General features: G+C 34.6%; 2 protein-coding genes across 3 annotated transcripts; one reads left to right on the top strand and one right to left on the bottom strand.

Moving 5' to 3' along the window:
- The first annotated feature begins 4,532 nt into the window (after positions 1-4,532).
- Positions 4,533-8,628, top strand: LOC107610149 (Phospholipid/glycerol acyltransferase family protein). Of its 2 annotated transcripts, XM_016312236.3 has the most exons (9): positions 4,533-5,411; positions 5,802-5,918; positions 6,019-6,056; positions 6,320-6,384; positions 6,692-6,760; positions 7,179-7,312; positions 7,395-7,535; positions 7,870-7,933; positions 8,306-8,628. In XM_016312236.3, exons 1-9 carry the CDS (start codon positions 4,848-4,850, stop codon positions 8,323-8,325), a joined length of 1,212 nt encoding a protein of 403 aa, XP_016167722.1. In that variant the 5' UTR covers positions 4,533-4,847; the 3' UTR covers positions 8,326-8,628. The 2 variants fall into 2 exon arrangements, with proteins under 2 accessions (XP_016167722.1, XP_016167721.1); XM_016312235.3 differs by lacking the exon at positions 8,306-8,628 and having other exon boundaries at positions 7,870-8,207.
- Positions 8,629-13,873: 5,245 nt separating this feature from the next.
- On the bottom strand, positions 13,874-19,029 carry JAC1 (J-domain protein required for chloroplast accumulation response 1). The gene is made up of 9 exons (XM_016312234.3): positions 18,168-19,029; positions 16,636-17,372; positions 16,234-16,547; positions 15,972-16,074; positions 15,433-15,497; positions 15,276-15,338; positions 15,117-15,194; positions 14,779-14,955; positions 13,874-14,116 (listed from the first exon to the last, which is right to left on the bottom strand). Exons 1-9 carry the CDS (start codon positions 18,614-18,616, stop codon positions 14,078-14,080), a joined length of 2,025 nt encoding a protein of 674 aa, XP_016167720.1. The 5' UTR covers positions 18,617-19,029; the 3' UTR covers positions 13,874-14,077.
- Between the last annotated feature and the right edge of the window lie 44 nt (positions 19,030-19,073).

Genomic DNA, 19,073 nt, shown 5'->3' with positions numbered 1-19,073 from the left:
TTATAGCATGGACTTAAGGTCCTCAGCTAGTAAGATTCCACCCTGTACTTTGTTTCTTTTTTATCTAGATTTTATCATGAATATAGTAGCTTGGAACATTAGAGGGGCTGCGAATACTGCAACCATTCGCACCCTAAAAGAAATCAAAAGGCAACACAGACCTACTATTACTCTTCTCTACGAAACTAAGTGTAGTGGGGATAGAGCAAAGGAAGTCATTAGAGATATGCAGTATAATTTCTACCATATCGAAGAGGCCGAGGGTTATGTAGGGGGCATATGGGTTCTTTGGGACCAACCTTCTATCAGGATTGATATCCTAATATCACATCAACAGTTTGTCCATATGAAGATAAGAGACCAGCAAAACAAAGTCTGGTATCTCACAGCTGTGTATGCTAGTCCCCAAGAGGTAGTGAGAAGAACTTTGTGGGAGAGTCTTAAAACAGTTGCTGGAAATGTAGCAGGAGCTTGGCTTGTGGTTGGAGATTTCAATGAGATTGCTGATGAGGGAGAAAAAAAGGGGGGAGCCAGTGTTGATAGAAATGCTTGTAGGAAATTCAAAGATTGGATACAAAGCTGCAACTTGCTAGACCTGGGATATGTAGGCTCAAAATTCACTTGGAGGGGTGGTCAAAGAGAGGGTCTGGATCGGGTCTTCAAGCGGCTGGACAGGGGACTATCAAATGCAGATTGGCGGAGAGAGTTTGCGGATGCCAGGGTAGAGATTCTTCCGAGAGTAAATTCGGATCACCACCCCCTCTTGGTTAACATGACTCCCTTGATACAGGTGATGGGAGAAAAACCCTTTCGGTTTGAAGCTATGTGGAAAACCCATCCCACTTTTAATGATTTCATAAGGAATTCTTGGCCGAAAGACTCCTTATTCCCTAGAGCGCTCTCATCTCTCACTACAGCTCTCAAGAAGTGGAATAGGGAGGTTTTTGGTAACGTCTTCAAGAGGAAGAGAAAGCTCTTAGGAAGAATTGCTGGAATTCAAAAAACACAATCATATGGCAGGAACCCTTTTTTGGAAGATTTGGAGAGAGAATTAAATCGGGAGCTAGAACAAATCCTTGAGCAAGAAGAGATCCTATGGATGCAGAAATCCAGACAATTGTGGATAACAGATGGAGACCGTAACACAAAATATTATCACACAAAAACAGCAATAAGAAGAAGAAAGAACAGAATTTTGAAGCTGCGATTGGAGAACGGTAACTGGAGTGAAGATCAGGAGGAACTGAAAAATTCAGCAATAGCTTACTACTCAAAGCTCTATGAGGAAGATAATTTCTGTAGCCCTTGTCTCAGAACTAGCACTACCTACCCTGTTTTGAGCAACCAAGAAAAAAGATCTATCTCAAAAGGTCCAAATTTTGAAGATATTAAAGCAGCTGTGTTTAGCATCGGTTCGCTAAAGGCCCCGGGAGAGGATGGATATCCAGCTTATTTCTACAAAGATAACTGGAATACAATCCAAGAGTCACTATGTGCTTTTATTAGGCATGTTTGGGAAAATCCGCAAGAGATGGGAGCCATTAACCAGACCCTTATCACCCTTATTCCAAAAATAAAACAACCAGAATTCATCAACCAATATAGGCCGATTGCCTTATGCAATGTGACCTATAAGATTATTACGAAGATTCTGGTGGCTAGAATCAAACCTTTCCTTGCGGATCGCATAGCCCCCAACCAATCCAGTTTCATACCCGGCAGAATCATTCACGACAACATAATCATAGCAAAGGAAATGACACATGATTTAAGAAAGATGAGAGGCAGAAAAAAGTATATGACTATCAAAATAGATTTTGAGAAGGCATATGATCGTTTAAAATGGAATTTCATTATTCAGTGCCTAGATGAGTTCGGGGTGGATGCGAAAGCTAAAAGAATTATTGAGGCATGCATCAGTTCAGTCACTTACAAGCTGCTATGGAATGGAGGAAAAACTGGTAGCATCAATCCTTCTCGGGGACTAAGACAGGGGACCCCCTATCCCCCTATCTTTTCGTGATAGCCATAGACAAGCTCTCTCATATCATAGAGGAGAAAGTTGAAACAGGAAGCTGGATACCTATGAAAGCTGCGAGAAATGGGCCAAACATCTCTCATCTTCTATTTGCTGACGACCTCCTTTTGTTTACAGAAGCATCTGTAGATCAAATGGCCACCATTATGGAGACCCTCAACTCTTTTGGAAGGGTGTCAGGACTGAAAGTAAACCCAGAAAAAACGTCAATTGTTTTTTCAAAGAATGTGGATAACAGAGATAGAGCTTTAATCATCAACATGTGTGGCTACAAAGAAAATCCCAGCTTGGGAAGATACTTAGGGGCTATGATCACAAACAATAAAAGGAAGAAAGAAAATTATAAAAGCACCATAGATAGAGTGAAGGCCAGAATCGGTGGATGGAAAGCAAAATGCCTTTCCTTGGCAGGAAGAGTAACTCTAGCTCAATCCACTATCAGTCCAATTCTAAACTTTGACATGCTGCACAGCCAAGTCCCCCAAGGTATTTGTAAAGAAATAGAGAAATTACAAAGAAACTTTATTTGGGGAGAAACTGATCGAAGAAAGATGCATGCTGCTAGTTGGGATTTACTTTGCAAACCAAAAAACTTGGGTGGCTTGGGACTTAGAAAAATGTCAGCAATGAATGAGGCTTTTTTGCTCAAGATCCTCTGGAGAGTATGCACAGAACAAGACAGCCTTTGGGCAAAAGTTTTAAGAAGCAAATATGAAAGAAACCAACACATTGTTCAGAATATTATCTGCACAGCCTCAGATTCTCCATTATGGAAAAGTCTGGCCAGAGTCTGGAGTACCTTTAAAGAAAATGTCTCATTTTCCATTGGTGATGGCAGAAGCACAATGTTATGGACAGACAGCTGGGTTAAAGGTGAGGGAAGGCTTATCGATAAAGCCCAAAAAGCAATTGAAGATAGTTTCCTAAACCTTGCCGTAGCAGAAGCAACAGACCAAAATGGTGAATGGAACATAGCTTGGCTGGAGCAATACTTCACTAATGACACTATAAGTAAAATTGCAGCTACTCACCCCCCCAGAGAAGATTTAGGGACGGACAGACCTACATGGAATCTAACCCCATCAGGAGAATTTTCTGTCTCTAGTGCATACCACAGCCTAACTAATCATACAGAAATTACAGATCACATATGGGAAATAATATGGAAATGGAAAGGTCCGCAAAGCATTAAGATGTTTATGTGGCTTACCTCACACAAGAAATTGATGACTTCTTCCAGGAGGAACAGTATCTTTGGAGCTTCTCCAGACTGCCACCTTTGTCAAGGAACCCCAGAAACCATAATCCATGTTTTGAGAGACTGTCCGGGGGCATCCTGCATATGGGCACAGCTCATCAACCCTGCAAAAATTCAAAGCTTTTTTAGAGCTCCCTTCGAAGCTTGGTTGAGATGGAATCTCACAACTGAGCTAGGTCAAAATTCCCAAATCCCGTGGAAATCCATTTTTATGGTGGGATGCTGGTGGATCTGGCGATGGAGAAATAAAGAAATTTTTTCATCCCCTTTTAAAAGGCCTCATGTAGCAAAGAAAATTATTATTCAATTTGTTACAGAAATAGCTGAAGCTTTCAACAAGCAGGATCTTATGAAGCAAATGAGAACAAAAATAGAGATTCAAGTTGCTTGGAAAGCTCCCCCAGAAAATTGGATAAAAGTGAATTCAGATGGGTCATCAAATGAAAATTCAAGTTTGGCAGGGTGTGGAGGTCTGCTGAGAGATAGCCATGGAAGATGGCTGGCGGGATTTATGGCGAATTTGGGATGCTGCACCGCTTTTCAGGCAGAGGTTTGGGGAATTTGCAATGCCTTGAGAACAGCCTGGGAATTGGGAATTAAACACTTAATTTTGGAAACAGACTCCATGAGTATTTATGAAGTTTTGACAAGAAAGAAAAACCAAAAGGAACACCCTAATGCTGGCATAAGGAGAATTGAAAGATGGTTGCAGAAAGAATGGAACATCAAAATTACTCACACTTACAGAGAAGGTAACAAAAGTGCGGACTGGTTAGCAACAGAAAGCTTGAAGATGGATCCTGGGTATCACTTTATTGATCTTCCCCCAACAGGGATAAGAACTCTTTTAGTTGATGATGTAAGAGGGGTAAGTAGTCCCCGTTTAGTTGTTGAGTTATAAGCTCCTGTTTTCTTTCTTTTGGGGGTGTTAGCCCTCCTTTTTTATACCAAAAAAAAAAAAAACTGTCTAATTTGTATACTTAGGTTGGTTTGGTCTAATAATTAACATATTAATTTATTTAAATAAATATTAAAAATTTAAATTTTATATTGCGTATGTATTTAAAAAATATTTTAATTTTAATTATTTTTTTAATATATATAAATATTTTATTATTATATATTTATTTATATGAGTTATTTTATATATTTTTTTTAAATGTGTTTGTATATTTTATATTTTAATATATAATATATAAAAATATAAATAACTGATTTTTAACTATATACTATGTTATCTGATATCTCACTTTTTAATTTAGATAGTATATTGTGGGAGGGAGGGGTGAGGAGCGCGTGACTGTGAATTTGAGCACTTTATCTCAGATCTGCATACCTGTATCAGCGTTAAGCAAGCAAGAACTCTTCATCGTGCTTCATCCTTTTCCTTCCTTCCTTACCTATTCTATCACCATAACATATACCTATCCATCAATCTCTTTGCATTTCACCTTCTTGCACTCCAAAACCCTATCCATCTATGTACATATGTCTACTCACATGGAACACAAATAGTCACTAATAATAAATAAAATAAGTCAGCACTGATCGATGGTTATGCAAGTTGGAAGCATGGAGTCAGAACTGAAAACCCTAAATTCCAAAGACCTCAAAGCCAATGGAATCTCCAAATCCAACATCGGGGATGGAGAAGGTGAAGGTGACGATCGCCCTCTGCTCAAGTCCTCCGACTCCACCAGCACCACCACCACCACATCCGACACCATTGAAGACATGGAGAAGAAATACGCCGCCTTCGTCCGCCGCGACGCGTACGGCACCATGGGCCGCGGCGACCTCCCGGCAAAGGAGAAGCTCCTCTTGGGATTCGCGCTCGTCACGCTGCTCCCCATACGAGTCGTGCTTGCTATGACCATCCTGGTGTTCTACTACGCCATCTGTCGCGTGTGCACTCTATTTTCTTCTCCTAACCGCGACGACGAGCAGGAGGATTACGCTCATATGGGCGGGTGGCGTAGGGCAGTTATTGTTCGCTGCGGGAGAGCTCTATCGAGGTCCATGCTCTTTATCTTCGGCTTCTATTGGATCCCGGAGTCTCATATCCCTGATCATCACGATGCTGATGGAAATGGAAGCTCCTTCACTCACACAAAGGTATTCTGGATTTGATTTGATTCGATTCGTTCAGCTTCTCAGAGTATGATTACATAAGATTATGATCATGGAGTGTTTTAATTACGTTTGACTTGAGTTACATAGAGAAGCAAGTGGTTCATGTTTTGTGGTTTTTGAATTATCAAAATATTTTATTATTTTGCATGTCGTTTGATATTAGGGTACTCTGTGTATGGTATTTGTATGGCTGGTTTGTCGTTTCTAATCGGCAAAACTACTACTGCTACTGATCTGTTTTAGCTTAGCAATTATCTGTTATTACATAACAAGCTCCCAGCCATATAATTTCATAATATTCTGGAAGCAGAGTGTTCTGTCTTTGTAATTGATTTTAGTCTACTTATTTCTTTTGTCTGTTTACAATTTCAGAATGGAGACAAAACTCAACCAGAAGTGGGAAGACCTGGCGTAGTAATATCTAATCATGTGTCGTACTTGGATATTTTGTATCACATGTCCTCTGTATTCCCCAGTTTTGTTGCTAAGGTCTGTGAGATGACAATTTTTCCCAAGTGTATCTTGTTCATAGGTGTTGTTACTGACATTTATCTTTTGTTCCACTCTAATCTTTGATTTCATCATGAAGAGATCTGTGTCTAAGCTTCCATTCGTCGGGCTCATCAGGTTTGTTGGCCATTTTTTTGGGGATTTCCAATGATTTAATAATATTGCTTCATTTTATGTACTTTAGATCTTGTGGTATTCTGCTGCTCTACATCCTCTCTCAAATTCCACTGCAGAATTGAACTTTCATGTGTAATGAAATGATAAACATGCAGTTCCAGAAGGGTGCATTTTGCATTATTTAATGGCATCAATTGTCTTTTTTTATTATAAGAGAATATTCAGATCCCACTGCTTACGTATAATGGAATGTTTTATGACAGCAAGTGCCTTGGATGTGTCTATGTTCAGCGGGAATCAAAATCATCAGACTTCAAGGGCGTTTCAGGTGGGTAAACTATTGATGTCATCACTTTGTATTAATTATGAAAACTTGCAGTATTTGAATAAAGCAAAAGCCCTTGAATTCATCTTTCTTCCCCTGCTCTGTTTGTTTCTAATGAAACAATCTTGTATCAGATTTTGGTTGATTCTGTGGGTAGATTATATTGTGTATCATAATGAAAATATTGGTGCAGAAGTGGAAAGATATATGTATATCCCATTGAAATGGTGTTCCAGTTAGATTAACTTTTTCGGGGGCATCATATTGTTAATTAACATTGTAGCTTAACCTTTAGACTTTCTTCCCGCAGCGATCGTCACTGAAAGAATTCGAGAAGCTCATCAAAATGAGTCTGCTCCAGTAATGATGCTATTCCCAGGTTATCATCCTTTGAGTTTTCTGGAGCTGAGTTCACTGTTGCTTTCTTTATGTAGAATACATGTATTTGACCAATATGGGTACGCCTGTTTTGCAAACTTTAATAAATATATATTGGTGCAGATTGACATGACTAAGGTAAATTTGGTATATATAAACATCAAGATGGTTAATGTAGGTTGTTTTCTTGTTATTCGTAACTATCCTATATATATTTATTTATCTGATGATATAAGTGTCAAAATATATGGTGAAATATTTCTTCTTTTGCTCATTTTATCTATCAGTAAATTATTAAGTAAACTTTTACCAAAAATAAATTATGCAAGTAATTTGAGTGTCTAAAGCTCTAAGCTACTTGTGTTAAAATGCTGTAATAATTTGGTTTAATATTGTTCATTTATTTGCATATTCTGCAGAAGGTACAACCACAAATGGAGAGTACCTCCTTCCATTCAAGACAGGAGGTTTTTTAGCAAAAGCACCAGTACTTCCTGTAATTTTACGATACCATTACAAGAGGTTTAGCCCTGCCTGGGATTCCATATCTGGGGTAAGCAATTTTTCTTATATACTAATGAAGCATGGTTTTTACTAGCAAGTCTGATGCTATCGAATTACATTTACATTGGCAGGTGCGTCATGTGATTTTTCTCCTATGTCAATTTGTAAATTATGTGGAGGTGATTCGGTTACCTGTTTACTATCCCTCACAGCAGGAGAAGGATGACCCTAAACTATATGCCAATAATGTTAGAAGATTGATGGCTACTGAGGTATTTCTTCTGGATTTTTTGTGGAAACAGATATAATATACAAGGGTGCTTGCTTATACGATTGCTGTAATTGATTAATTTATGCTAATAGAAGACATCAAGACAGCACTTGCTTCTCCGTGCTATAATTTATTTTAATTTGGTTGATCCATGTGTTAAAATTCTTGTTGATCCTTTATTCTTTCCAAATTTTCAAAATCGAGACAAGATGTAGGACAGTTCTCTCCTTGGTGCAAAAAAGGAGTAACAAGTGTTTTGTATATGGTTTTAAATGTTATTGACTAACTGCTTTTGGTACCAGCTTGATTTTGTTTACTCTATGCTCTTGTTGCAGGGTAATTTGATACTTGCTGACATTGGACTCGCTGAAAAACGAATATATCATGCTGCTCTGAATGGTAATAATAGTCTGCCTAGTGTTTTGCATCAGAAAGACGATTGATAATTTCATGGCCTCAGGCTCAAATGATATGTAGTTCGAGTCGAGTTTTAGTGTCAAAATTGTTATTTGTATGAATGGACAGCTTGCTTGAGGGGGGTTCCTATTAATTTACATTCATCTAAACATCTCAATCTTGTGTAATTTTAATGTAAATAATGTGACCAGTAGCAACATTGTGACATAATCCCTGGTGAATTTTATTGAGGCTCCCCATCAAAGATTTCAAGGGATATCATGTGTTGTGACGTTTTTGACTAACATAATGACCTAACAAATTTAGAAAGGCCTAGTGACCTTAGATCTGAATCTTCTGTTTCGTGTTCTGCAGGTTTGTTTTCCCAATGCTAATTCGGATTCCTGGTCTGTGTATATTCATTGTATGGTTCTGTTATTTATTCTGAAAGAAAAAGATACAAATATAGAAAATTCTGTGCAGAACAAGCATTCCTAGTCGAAAATGATGTATCTGAAATGCCTCTAGGACCTTAATGCCGCTGGGCACTGGCTGAGCATAGGTTCTGTATCTATATTTTTCTGTTAAATTTGTCAATTACTTGTAGGATCCTCCCCGTAGTTAGGGTTAGGTTGTCTAGCATATAACAGTTGATTTTGATTATAATTTGCTTTAGGGAGAAGAGGTTAACGATTCAATTGCTTTTTCTTTTTTTTTTTTCTTTGAAGTTTCCTTTTTTCTTAAATTTTTCTGTTGCCAAGCGCAGAGTTATCTAAACTGTCTATTTTGTCAAACAACAGATCTAAAACATGATTGTAACCTGGAATTAGAAACCCATTTTATACCATTTGGAAACCATTATCACTTAGGCTTAATTATTTTGTTTATTCTTAGTTTCATTAATTTTTTATATTTTAAAAGTTTGTAATCCTACCTTTATACTAGATATTAGATAATTTTTAATTAGGCACTTGCCAACTCTTTTGTTAAAAAATATGAAAATTCTTGAAACATTTGTTTTTTAGGTACCAGATTATAACTTTTTAAAACAGCATTCGTGTTTGTAACTTTTTTATATCTATATAAATCGTTACAGGGTGGGTGTAGCGGTTTTCAAATTGAACATAATCCGCTATAGGCATCCATGGTTTATGTGGAAAAGCGAGTTGGGCAGAACTCTGGCATCCATGGTTTATGTGGAAAAGCGAGTTAGGCAGAACTCGCTAGAGGGTGTAGCGGTTTTTGAAGGAAATGATACTCTACATAAATTGCTACGGGGTACAAGAAAATAATGATACTCTACATAATTTTTAACACTATAGCGGATCATGTATATGTGGAGATTATCTCTATTTCCGTAATAATTATGCATGAAATGAAATGAATAATAAGTTGGAAATTGAATAATAAAATAAATAATAGAATGAAATGAATAAAAATTTAAGATTTTTATTATCATTCAATTAAATTTATCATTTTTTTTATACGACTGAATGATTGATTATAATTGTAAACTTCTTTTATATTCACAGAACATAAACACTCTCAAGAGATAATGAAAATAATTTGTAATATTTTTAAAAAATAATTTTAAATATGTATAAAAAATATATTTAAAATTATTTTTTAAAAATATTATAAATTATTTTTATTATTTTGAGAGTGTTTAATGAAAGAATTTAACTTTTATATTCTGTGAAGATAAAAGAAATTTACAACTATAATCAATCGGATATAGTCGTATAAAAAAATGGATAAGTTTAATTGAATGATAATAAAAATCTATAATTTGTATTCATTTCATTCCATTCATTTCATTATTCAATCTCATCCTATTATTTATTTCATTCCATGCATAATTGTTACATAAACAGAAATAATCTTTACGTATACATAATCTGCTACAGGCTATCAGGGATTATGCTACCCATTGTTTTCTTTTAGAAACGCTACACAATCCATGGATTATGTTCAGTTTGAAACCTGAACCCTGTAGCGATTTATAATTTTATATAGATATAGAAAAATTGCAAACACATGCTATTTTAAAAAGTTGTAATCTAGTAAATTTAGATTCTAATTATTTTATTTAAGTAACTTATTCTGTTTTTTATGTAACATGATCTATCAAAAAATTTTGAGCTGAATATTTTAAAATTTTAAAAAATTTAATTAAAAGTTTTTATCTAACTTAGAGATTTAGTTACAAAGTGTTAAAATTAGGAACTAAATTAAAATTTTGATTATATTATAGGAACTAACAAAAACTAAGTTAATTATATTTATTGAACTCTTTTTGGCAGATAAGCTGTATTCGTGTGTGGAGTAACATAAATTTAATGGAAAAAATTATTAAAATTTGGAGCTTTCTATTACTAAAATGGCACTGGATTTGATGGTCTCAGAACGTTTGGACCAGTAAATGGTCTCATAACAAAACATGTTTTTTAAGTTTTTTTAATAACTACTAAATAGTCCTTTTCTAATTTTAATTACAAATTAATCCTATATATTTTATTTAATTATAAAAACTATTTTTTATTTTATAAATTATTATTTTATCATTTATCTATTATGTTTATTAACAATCAAAATAAAAAACAATAACGAATTAGATCCTCCATTGATCGTAATAAACTTTTTGGCCATTCCAATCGATTAAAAGTTTATATTTAATCCGGCTGTGAAATCTGTTTCTTTGAAAATCAATCGATTGGATTATCAAAACAATTGATTGAATTTCAGGTTTCCCATAACTCAATCGATTGGACTACAGGTTATCACAAAATAATCAATTGAAAATTGCAAGGCAGCATGGTTTTTGCAAAAATCAATCGATTAGTCATATTACCCAATCGATTGAACGATGACTAAAATATGAGTTTTTTAAAATTCAATCGGTTACTTATACTACCCAATCGATTGAATGTTTCAATACAACCTAAGGTCTCACAATTCAATCGATTGATTGTGTTACCCAATCCGATTGATTGTGTTACCCAATCGATTGAAGTCATCAAAACAATATGAATTTACCCAATTCAATCGATCGAAAGCTTTTACAATTTTTCTCTATTTCTATGCACTATAGAGATATTTTAGTTTTAAAAACTCATATTTTTACGATGAAGTAATGTCATTTTCATTTATTATTTCAACAACAATTTCATACAAATTTTATGTCTTGTGAATTATATTTTATTTTATATAATTAATTTATGTAAAAAAATTTCATATCTTTTTATTTGTTTGCATTCTATTTTGTTCTTTTCATTTGTTCAAGATTTGACCTCTCTATTGAATCTTGACTAGAAAAAAAAAATACCATGCAATATATATCAAAGCATTTTAATAATTTGTTCATATATTGCTAAGACATATATGAAGTATATATATTACAAATTTTTAATCAATTCTTCCTAGATTAACAATGGAAGTCCCCTTTCCAATCCTCCATTAGAGCGATAGGATTTTTAGACTTATCATTTTCAGATTTTACAGTTTTTTCAGGAGGCACACGATCCATTATTTTCTCATTGTAAAGCTCTAATAACATTACTTTCATGTTATGCTCTGCATTCTGAGCCTCCAATAGATCGAACATCTGTTTCACAGCTCCAGGGATGACACCAGCATCACTCGGAAATTTGCCATTCTGCATAATGAAGAGCACAGAAGAATAATTGGATTTCAATATTAAACATTTGAGCAGACATAAAAAGCAGTTAAAACAGGAGAATATTGAATATGTCCTGCACCACCGATATCCCCTGCACCACCGGTATTTCTAGTTGGGGGTGTTTGATATGAATTTCTCAAAAAGGAGGAACATTTCAAGCAACGAATTCCCTATAAAAAATAAGAACATTCATTACCAGTCAATACATGATTTCAAAAAAGGGTAAGTCAAGAGACATTATAACTACCTAGACATCGAGGCATAAGCCTTCACCACTCTCTCATGATACATAAAGAGATTGATACACGATTTCAATGGTGGGATTGAATAATTGGTGATAGATTATTCACCAATTTATAATGTTAATATTAAAGAAAAGATAAGATTAGAGTATCTAAATCAAAATAAAGTCTTAAAAATTGAAGATAGAATTTTAACATTAAGATAGATGAATAATAAAATAACTTATAAAAACGATGAGAAAATTGAAAATGGCGTAGTACACAATTCAATCGATTGGGTAACACAACCAATCGATTGAATTGGGCAAATCCATATTGCTTTGATGACTTCAATCGATTGGGTAACACAACCACTCGATTGAATTGTGAGACCTCAAGTTGTTTTGGAGCATTCAATCGATCGGGTAGTATAAGAAATCGATTGAATTTTAAAAAACCAACATTTTAGTCATCGTTCAATTGATTGGGTAATATGACCAATCGATTGATTTTTGCGAAAACCATGCTGCAATTTTCAATCGATTGTTTTGTGATAACCTGTAATCCAATCAATTGAGTCATGAAAAACCTGAAATTCAATCGATTGTTTTGATAATCCAATCGATTGATTTTCAAATAAACACGATTTCACAGCCCTGGACGAACGTCACGAATCAAATATAAACTTTTAATCGATTGAAATTGCCAAAAAGTTTATTACGATCAATGGAATCGAAGATCTAATTCGTTATTGTTTTTTATTTTGATTGTTAATAAACATAATAGATGACTGATAAAATAATAATTTATAAAATAAAAAATAGTTTTTATAATTAAATAAAATATATGGGATTCATTTGTAATTAAAATTAGAAAAGAACTATTTAGCAGTTGTTAAAAAAACTTAAAAAATATGTTTTGTTATGGGATCATTTATGGTTCAAACGTTCTGAAACTATCGAATCCAGTGCCTACTAAAATATTATTTAGGATATCAAACTTTAGAAAATATATAAATTTTTTGTTTTAAATGCAAAAAAAAAATGTTTGTTTTGGAGGACGGGGTTATTGAACTCCCACTGCATAAAGTTATTTAAAGATTCAACCCCTAAATAACATAAATTTAGGGTTTCAAACCCTAAAAGTTAAAAGTGTTTTACTTTTTGGGTGTTTTGATATTTGAGCCCCTGCCATTATATAATTAGAGTTTCCAACCCTAAAGTGATACGTTGATCTGTTTTTCTATTTTTTTTTTTTTTTTTTGCGAAAGAGGGGGGTGGGGTTGGGGAGGGTTACTTTGAACTTCGTCACTACAAAATTTTTTTATTTTAAACCTTAAAAAACATGCATATTTAGAGTTTCATATCCCAAAAAAGTGTTCATTTTGTTGAAGTTTAATCCTATTGTTATAAAATTATGTGGAGCTTCAAACCGTAGAAAATACAAAAATATGAAGTTTTAAACAATAAGGAAAAAGTTATTTTGTTGTTGACTAAATTCAATCCCAAAATTTTTTTATTTTAAACCTTAAAAAACATGCATATTTAGAGTTTCATATCCCAAAAAAGTGTTCATTTTGTTGAAGTTTAATCCTATTGTTATAAAATTATGTGGAGCTTCAAACCGTAGAAAATACAAAAATATGAAGTTTTAAACAATAAGGAAAAAGTTATTTTGTTGTTGACGAAATTCAATCCAAGTGTTGTCATCCATTAGATAACAGAAAGCCAATCATCCAAATAACGACGGCTAAAATTTGTGTGTGCTAACGATATTTAATATTATCAAGAATTGATACTGTATGAAGATGTAACAAATATGAAAGGAAGGAATCCAGATTTAAAGTTGTATTGTCACTTTAGAAAAAAAAAATATACCATTAATCACAGAATCACCGTTAAATTAAAATAATAAGACTCACAGATAATAAATGTTACAAATTTAAAAGTGATTAAATATTATTTTACCACTTTATTAACATTGTTAGTTTAAAAGATCTTTTTCGGAAGGAATCAAGGAGGAAGACAGAAGAGGCTTATAGGCTCTCAAGTGAACACTTGCATTTGTATACCAAACTTGAAAATATATTTTCGTGAAATCGATCATTTATTATCAATTACAAGTTTATAACCTTACAATGAAAACAGCTTCAGCTATGAAGTAATCACTTGCACTCCTAATAAGCACAATATATATATCCCATTGAGACTGTAAAAGAACCTTTCCTCGGGTCTGAGTAATTACTAGTTAAAGTGCACCGAGCATATTGAACTGCGTCCATGCTTCCTGTATTGTAAGTTTTTAATAAATGCGCTTAGTGATCGGGTTTTAGTAAAAACATGTTCAATGAATACCCGTCAACTGAATTTAAGAATAATGATGACTATTAAATACTTCGTAATGTTCAATCAAATAAAATACTGTAAGAACCTGTTATGTTATGAACTTCTTAGGTTCATTGTCCCTACCAAGTATTTGGATGCTTTTTTACTTAAATAAAATATATTAATTATTTACTCCAATAAAACGATTTACAGAATTTTATTTTTTTTATGAACTTCTTAGGTTCATGCTAAAAAAAATATTAAAATTAACAGAATATTTCTTTTAAAAAATATGGGTCAAAGATTTACTTAAGTTTTTAAATGTGGATACATTCAATTGGCAGAAAAATATTCAGTTAATTTTAATATTTTTTTTACATTAAAAAAAATTAATTACAAAATTAAAAATAATATAAAACTCAATTAAAAAAAGAAGAGTATAAAAATTTAGTTGCAAATTTGGTAAAATTAGAGGACTTAACAGAATAATTAAACCTTACGTAAATGTAGGAGACACACAATATGTATGACTAACAAATAATAAGCAAGATTTTAGACAATACCCATGAAATAGATAACATGATATATATCAATCCAACTAAGTAGCTACAAATATAGGTTTACCTGTAAGATGTCAAAAACTTTTTCTGCAATGTATTTTTGATGTGATGCAGCACCCTTTTGCTGCAATTTATCTGGATGTAGACAAAGTAAAGCTCTTTGATAAGCTCTTTTCACCGCATTTCCTTCAATTATATCGACAAGAGGCACAGGCTTCCAGCCACACTCCGGCCAAAGCACCTTTAATTATACAAATCAATGTCAGTTTAGTAAAAGTGAATTTTATCTATCAACCTCAAGGAAATAACCTTTAAAAATGGAATTAGACACATCAAAATGTTTTTATCTTTGTTGACAAGAAAGAAGAACGGCAAGGAGTACAGAACTCCATTTTTCCTTACTAATTGTAACGTCGATAGTAGCGAGCGTATGTTTGCTTCCTTCCCTTTAGACCATTGTTGTATCTTCTTGTCAATGACCTACATTGTATACAGAAATATGTATACACATAATATTGACAACCTTGAAAAAAAGAAAGCATGATAGTTGGTGCAAATTACTTGGATTGCTTGGTTATCTTGGCTTTTTAAATCATCATTCTCATCTTCTGCTAGTACTTGTATCTGTAATATTCAATTCAGGAGCATATTCACAGAAATTTCCTAAAACGAAAGTAATTTAAACATAAGATTGGAATTTAGCTCAGCAATTGAATACCGTGAAATTCCCATGGAAGGATCCATCCTTATCTCCGATAACAGTAAATGAAATATCTGGCGTTGCTGGTAACGAAATCAAGTTGTTTTGTCACAATATTTAATCATCAAGTATATAAAGCATGTCTATAATCTATATAGATTTTAACATTGATTAGTATAAAAAGCTCTACAACAATAAGGAAGTGTCACGGTCATTTCATATTTTAACAAAGTCTCTTCAGTTGATTAACAGCTTATGCTAGTTCTTTTAAAAGGTGGCACCCTATTATTCATTGAATTTGTAAAAAGTAAACACAACTGCATATTGAAATGGATGCAGACCATAGAGAAAAGCACAATTTTTGTTACAGCACCATGCTTAACAGAAACTTAGGAGGGATGCAATGTGGAAATAACAAATCACCATAGAAGCATGTTTAAACTAGAATGTGCTCGATGCTTGCCCTGTAAATGTTTCCTATTGTTACATGCAGGCTACGCACATAATCTTTGTTAGAGCAGTCATATTACACTAGAATTCAGAAAATTAAGCTGTACCTGATGCTGAGATATCATCCTGCTGAGACAAATTATTAGAAGACCCATTGGAGGACTCTACCCTGGAACTTTCTTTCTTGGACTGTTCGGAATACTCGTCCGCCTAAATAAGATTGAGCAACCGTAAGCATCTTAATTGTTGTAAAGCTAGGATAACATGAACTTGACACTGAAGAATAGTCATAACTATTGACAGCTTCTTATAATATGAATTTTTCTTTTCTATCCATCTTATTCATTAGTTCTTACTGCCGACACTTACTCCGTTCTTTGTCCTGAAAGCATCTCTTTGCTTGTATAAAGAACCCTCAGATTTGGGTTCAACTCTGGGTTTTGTTGCAGCTTCTTGATTGAATATTCGGACAAATTCTTTGACCTTTCCTTTAATGCGGTCTTTCCCCATATTCTCACCAAAGTTCAAGGAACCAGGGGATGCTTTGCTATGCTCTACAGCTTTCACAGAAACAGTCGTTTCTTCTCGTTTATTTGGATTCACGTTATCAAAATTAGACAACTCTTTTGTGCTTTTCATCTTACTTTCATCTTGTCTCTCCCTTCGAGTGATCTCGTTATAATCTGATATATGAAATTGAGAACATTATAATGGAGTCATAAAGTAGTATACATACACACAGACAGAAGTGGATGGTGAATATGGCTTTACCTTGTTTCGCTATTGCATTACTTTCATTTAACAGTGAACGTAATGTTTTGGTCTCAAGCTTCTGATTTCCACTTGCTGCTTCTTTTTTTCCAGAGAAGGTTTTCTCACTCGCAGAATGAGTAGATGAGATAGGACTACCAGGATCATCTTTAGTTACAGTATGAGAGCTGCTCATCGTCTCTGATTGAGCTTTGGAAGAAGCTCTTTGTTCTGTGATTCGAATAGAATCTGCCCCATTTTGAATAGTTGTACGAGAGGTTGATCCATCTTGTCTTGTGCTTCTCGATAACAAGGAGGCTTTGTATGATGCAGGACTATCATTTTGTGTGGTAATCTCACTGGCCACCCATTCCTTGGCGCTTGAGCTTCTCTCAAATTTAAGCTTATCTTTTCTCTCTGTCCTAAGAGGCATAACCATTGGCACCCCTTTACTTGCCCATTTGTATATTGAGAAATGAAATTGGCCATTACTGTTAGATTGGTCTTGTTTCATGTTACTTTCTATATCTGAAAACTCTTTCGACAGAAGACTCTGCCGATAAGCGGGTTTTAAAGCATTCTTTGGATCCTCCTTGTGCTTGGTTGGTGGGGTTGAAAATCTTGAAAGATGAGAATCTGAAGAGCCTACTCCATTCGAAGCACCAAAACCATCATTGAAGTTGTTAAGTGGGTTCCTACTTCTGGTAGAGTAACCAAATGTTGGAAGGTCCATCCCTTTTGACAATTTGGCAGGAAGACTGGTTGGTCAGTGGAAAGTGACGGGAGTTAGAAACTTAGCATCAGTCACAATAGGAGATGAGCAAGTCATTTAGTTCACAACTTAGAAGCTGATAAGTTATTATCCATGCTGAAAACAATGCATGAAGCAGTCCCAAATGAATAAAACTAGCAATGGCTATCGATCTGCAATTTTCTTTCAATGATTATGAATCTAATGAATTTGATTCACTAATTGAACACTAAAAATCGATGGTTTAATACATATTGTCATATAGTAGTCTACTATTTGAACGTATCAAGTAAGGTAACATTCGGGACAGTTTTTGTCCTATCTATTCATGGTAAAAAATTGAACTCTAACCTGTCTTTGTGTATATTCCTCTTATCTCTATTCACCCTTGTAATTTTAAAAATTTAATAAATAAAATTACATTTTAAAATTTATATAATTATCATCACATACATAATTTTATATATACCAAGATGAGTACTTTTTAAATTCGACCCTGTCCGCCCTAGACTGGGTCGGGTAATTACCCCACTTGGACCGGATAGGGGAGAGTGGGTACCGCGCGTCCGGGTAACGTTGCTATCCTATCCCCCACAGTTAGTTTAAAAGTTCAAAACACAGATATCATCCCACACAATAAACGATTACAACAGTGTTTCTAATTCAAAATTGCTTACTGAAGGAGAGACTCAAATAGGGAACAATAGTGATGATTAACTAATCCGTAATTTGGATTCAATTTTATGAGTTTGTTAAAAATCATCAATAATCCGCACGAGAAGGATAGGTTAATGAGGAAAACCTGAAGTTCGAAGGTAGAGAAGAGGAGAGAGGGTCAGCAAGAGAAGGGCTCAAAACTCTGCTGGGGAAAGGGCTTTGACTCTGATCCCTATTCCTGATCGGAGACTCATCGCCTCTGAATATATCATCGTAGAAGTCACTGTTCTTGTTTGAATAACGCCTCCGATTCACGAAATCTTCCCCTCCAAACACTGGTCTCTCCCGCTCAGGACGCCACGCACACGAACTTGGAGCCTCGCCTTCTTCTCCTTCTCCTTCTTGACTCAAATCCTGCAACCTGCTGTAGCTGAGGCTATGCCGAATCTCGCTGTTAATGGAAGACCGCCGTGGCGGCCCTCCGAACACATCGTTGAAATCCACATCGGAGTTTCTGCTTGGCGTGCTTGGACTCGTGTAGAAACCGCTTTCCCCTTGTTGTGAAGAATAAGAAGAGGAGTAAAACCTCTCCATTATTATTAATAATTAATAATAACTGTCAACTAATTCAGGATTAAAAATTGGCGGGAAAACGTGGAACGCAGCGGAGGGTAATGGAAAGTTTGTTTTGAACTGTAACTGCCTCTGCCTGCTATGAATCAGAGACACAGACGAGAACAGGCACGAATTCTGAAAGGGAAGTAACTACCACAATACGACAGAGAAGGTGCGCCGAAGACCAATTGCCATTGGCAAGCCACAAGATATGAGTGACTTGGGATAATACTTTAAAGGATAGAAACAAAACTATAAAAAAGTGATGCTGATAACTCGACCACTCTACTCCATGCCTTTTTGAAGAAATCTTTTCCCTCAATTCTTCTTTGGGATACTAATTAAATCCCCTCTCGCTTAAAATTTTCAATGCGGCCACCACACCCTCTGCCACTTCTCTGATTTTGTCTCTTCCTATCATATTTTTGGCTATTCA

Source organism: Arachis ipaensis, chromosome B7, assembly GCF_059453495.1.
Source record: "Arachis ipaensis isolate K30076 ecotype BB chromosome B7, ASM5945349v1, whole genome shotgun sequence".
Lineage (NCBI taxonomy): Eukaryota > Viridiplantae > Streptophyta > Magnoliopsida > Fabales > Fabaceae > Arachis > Arachis ipaensis.
This window is presented reverse-complemented; position numbering and strand designations above follow the sequence as displayed.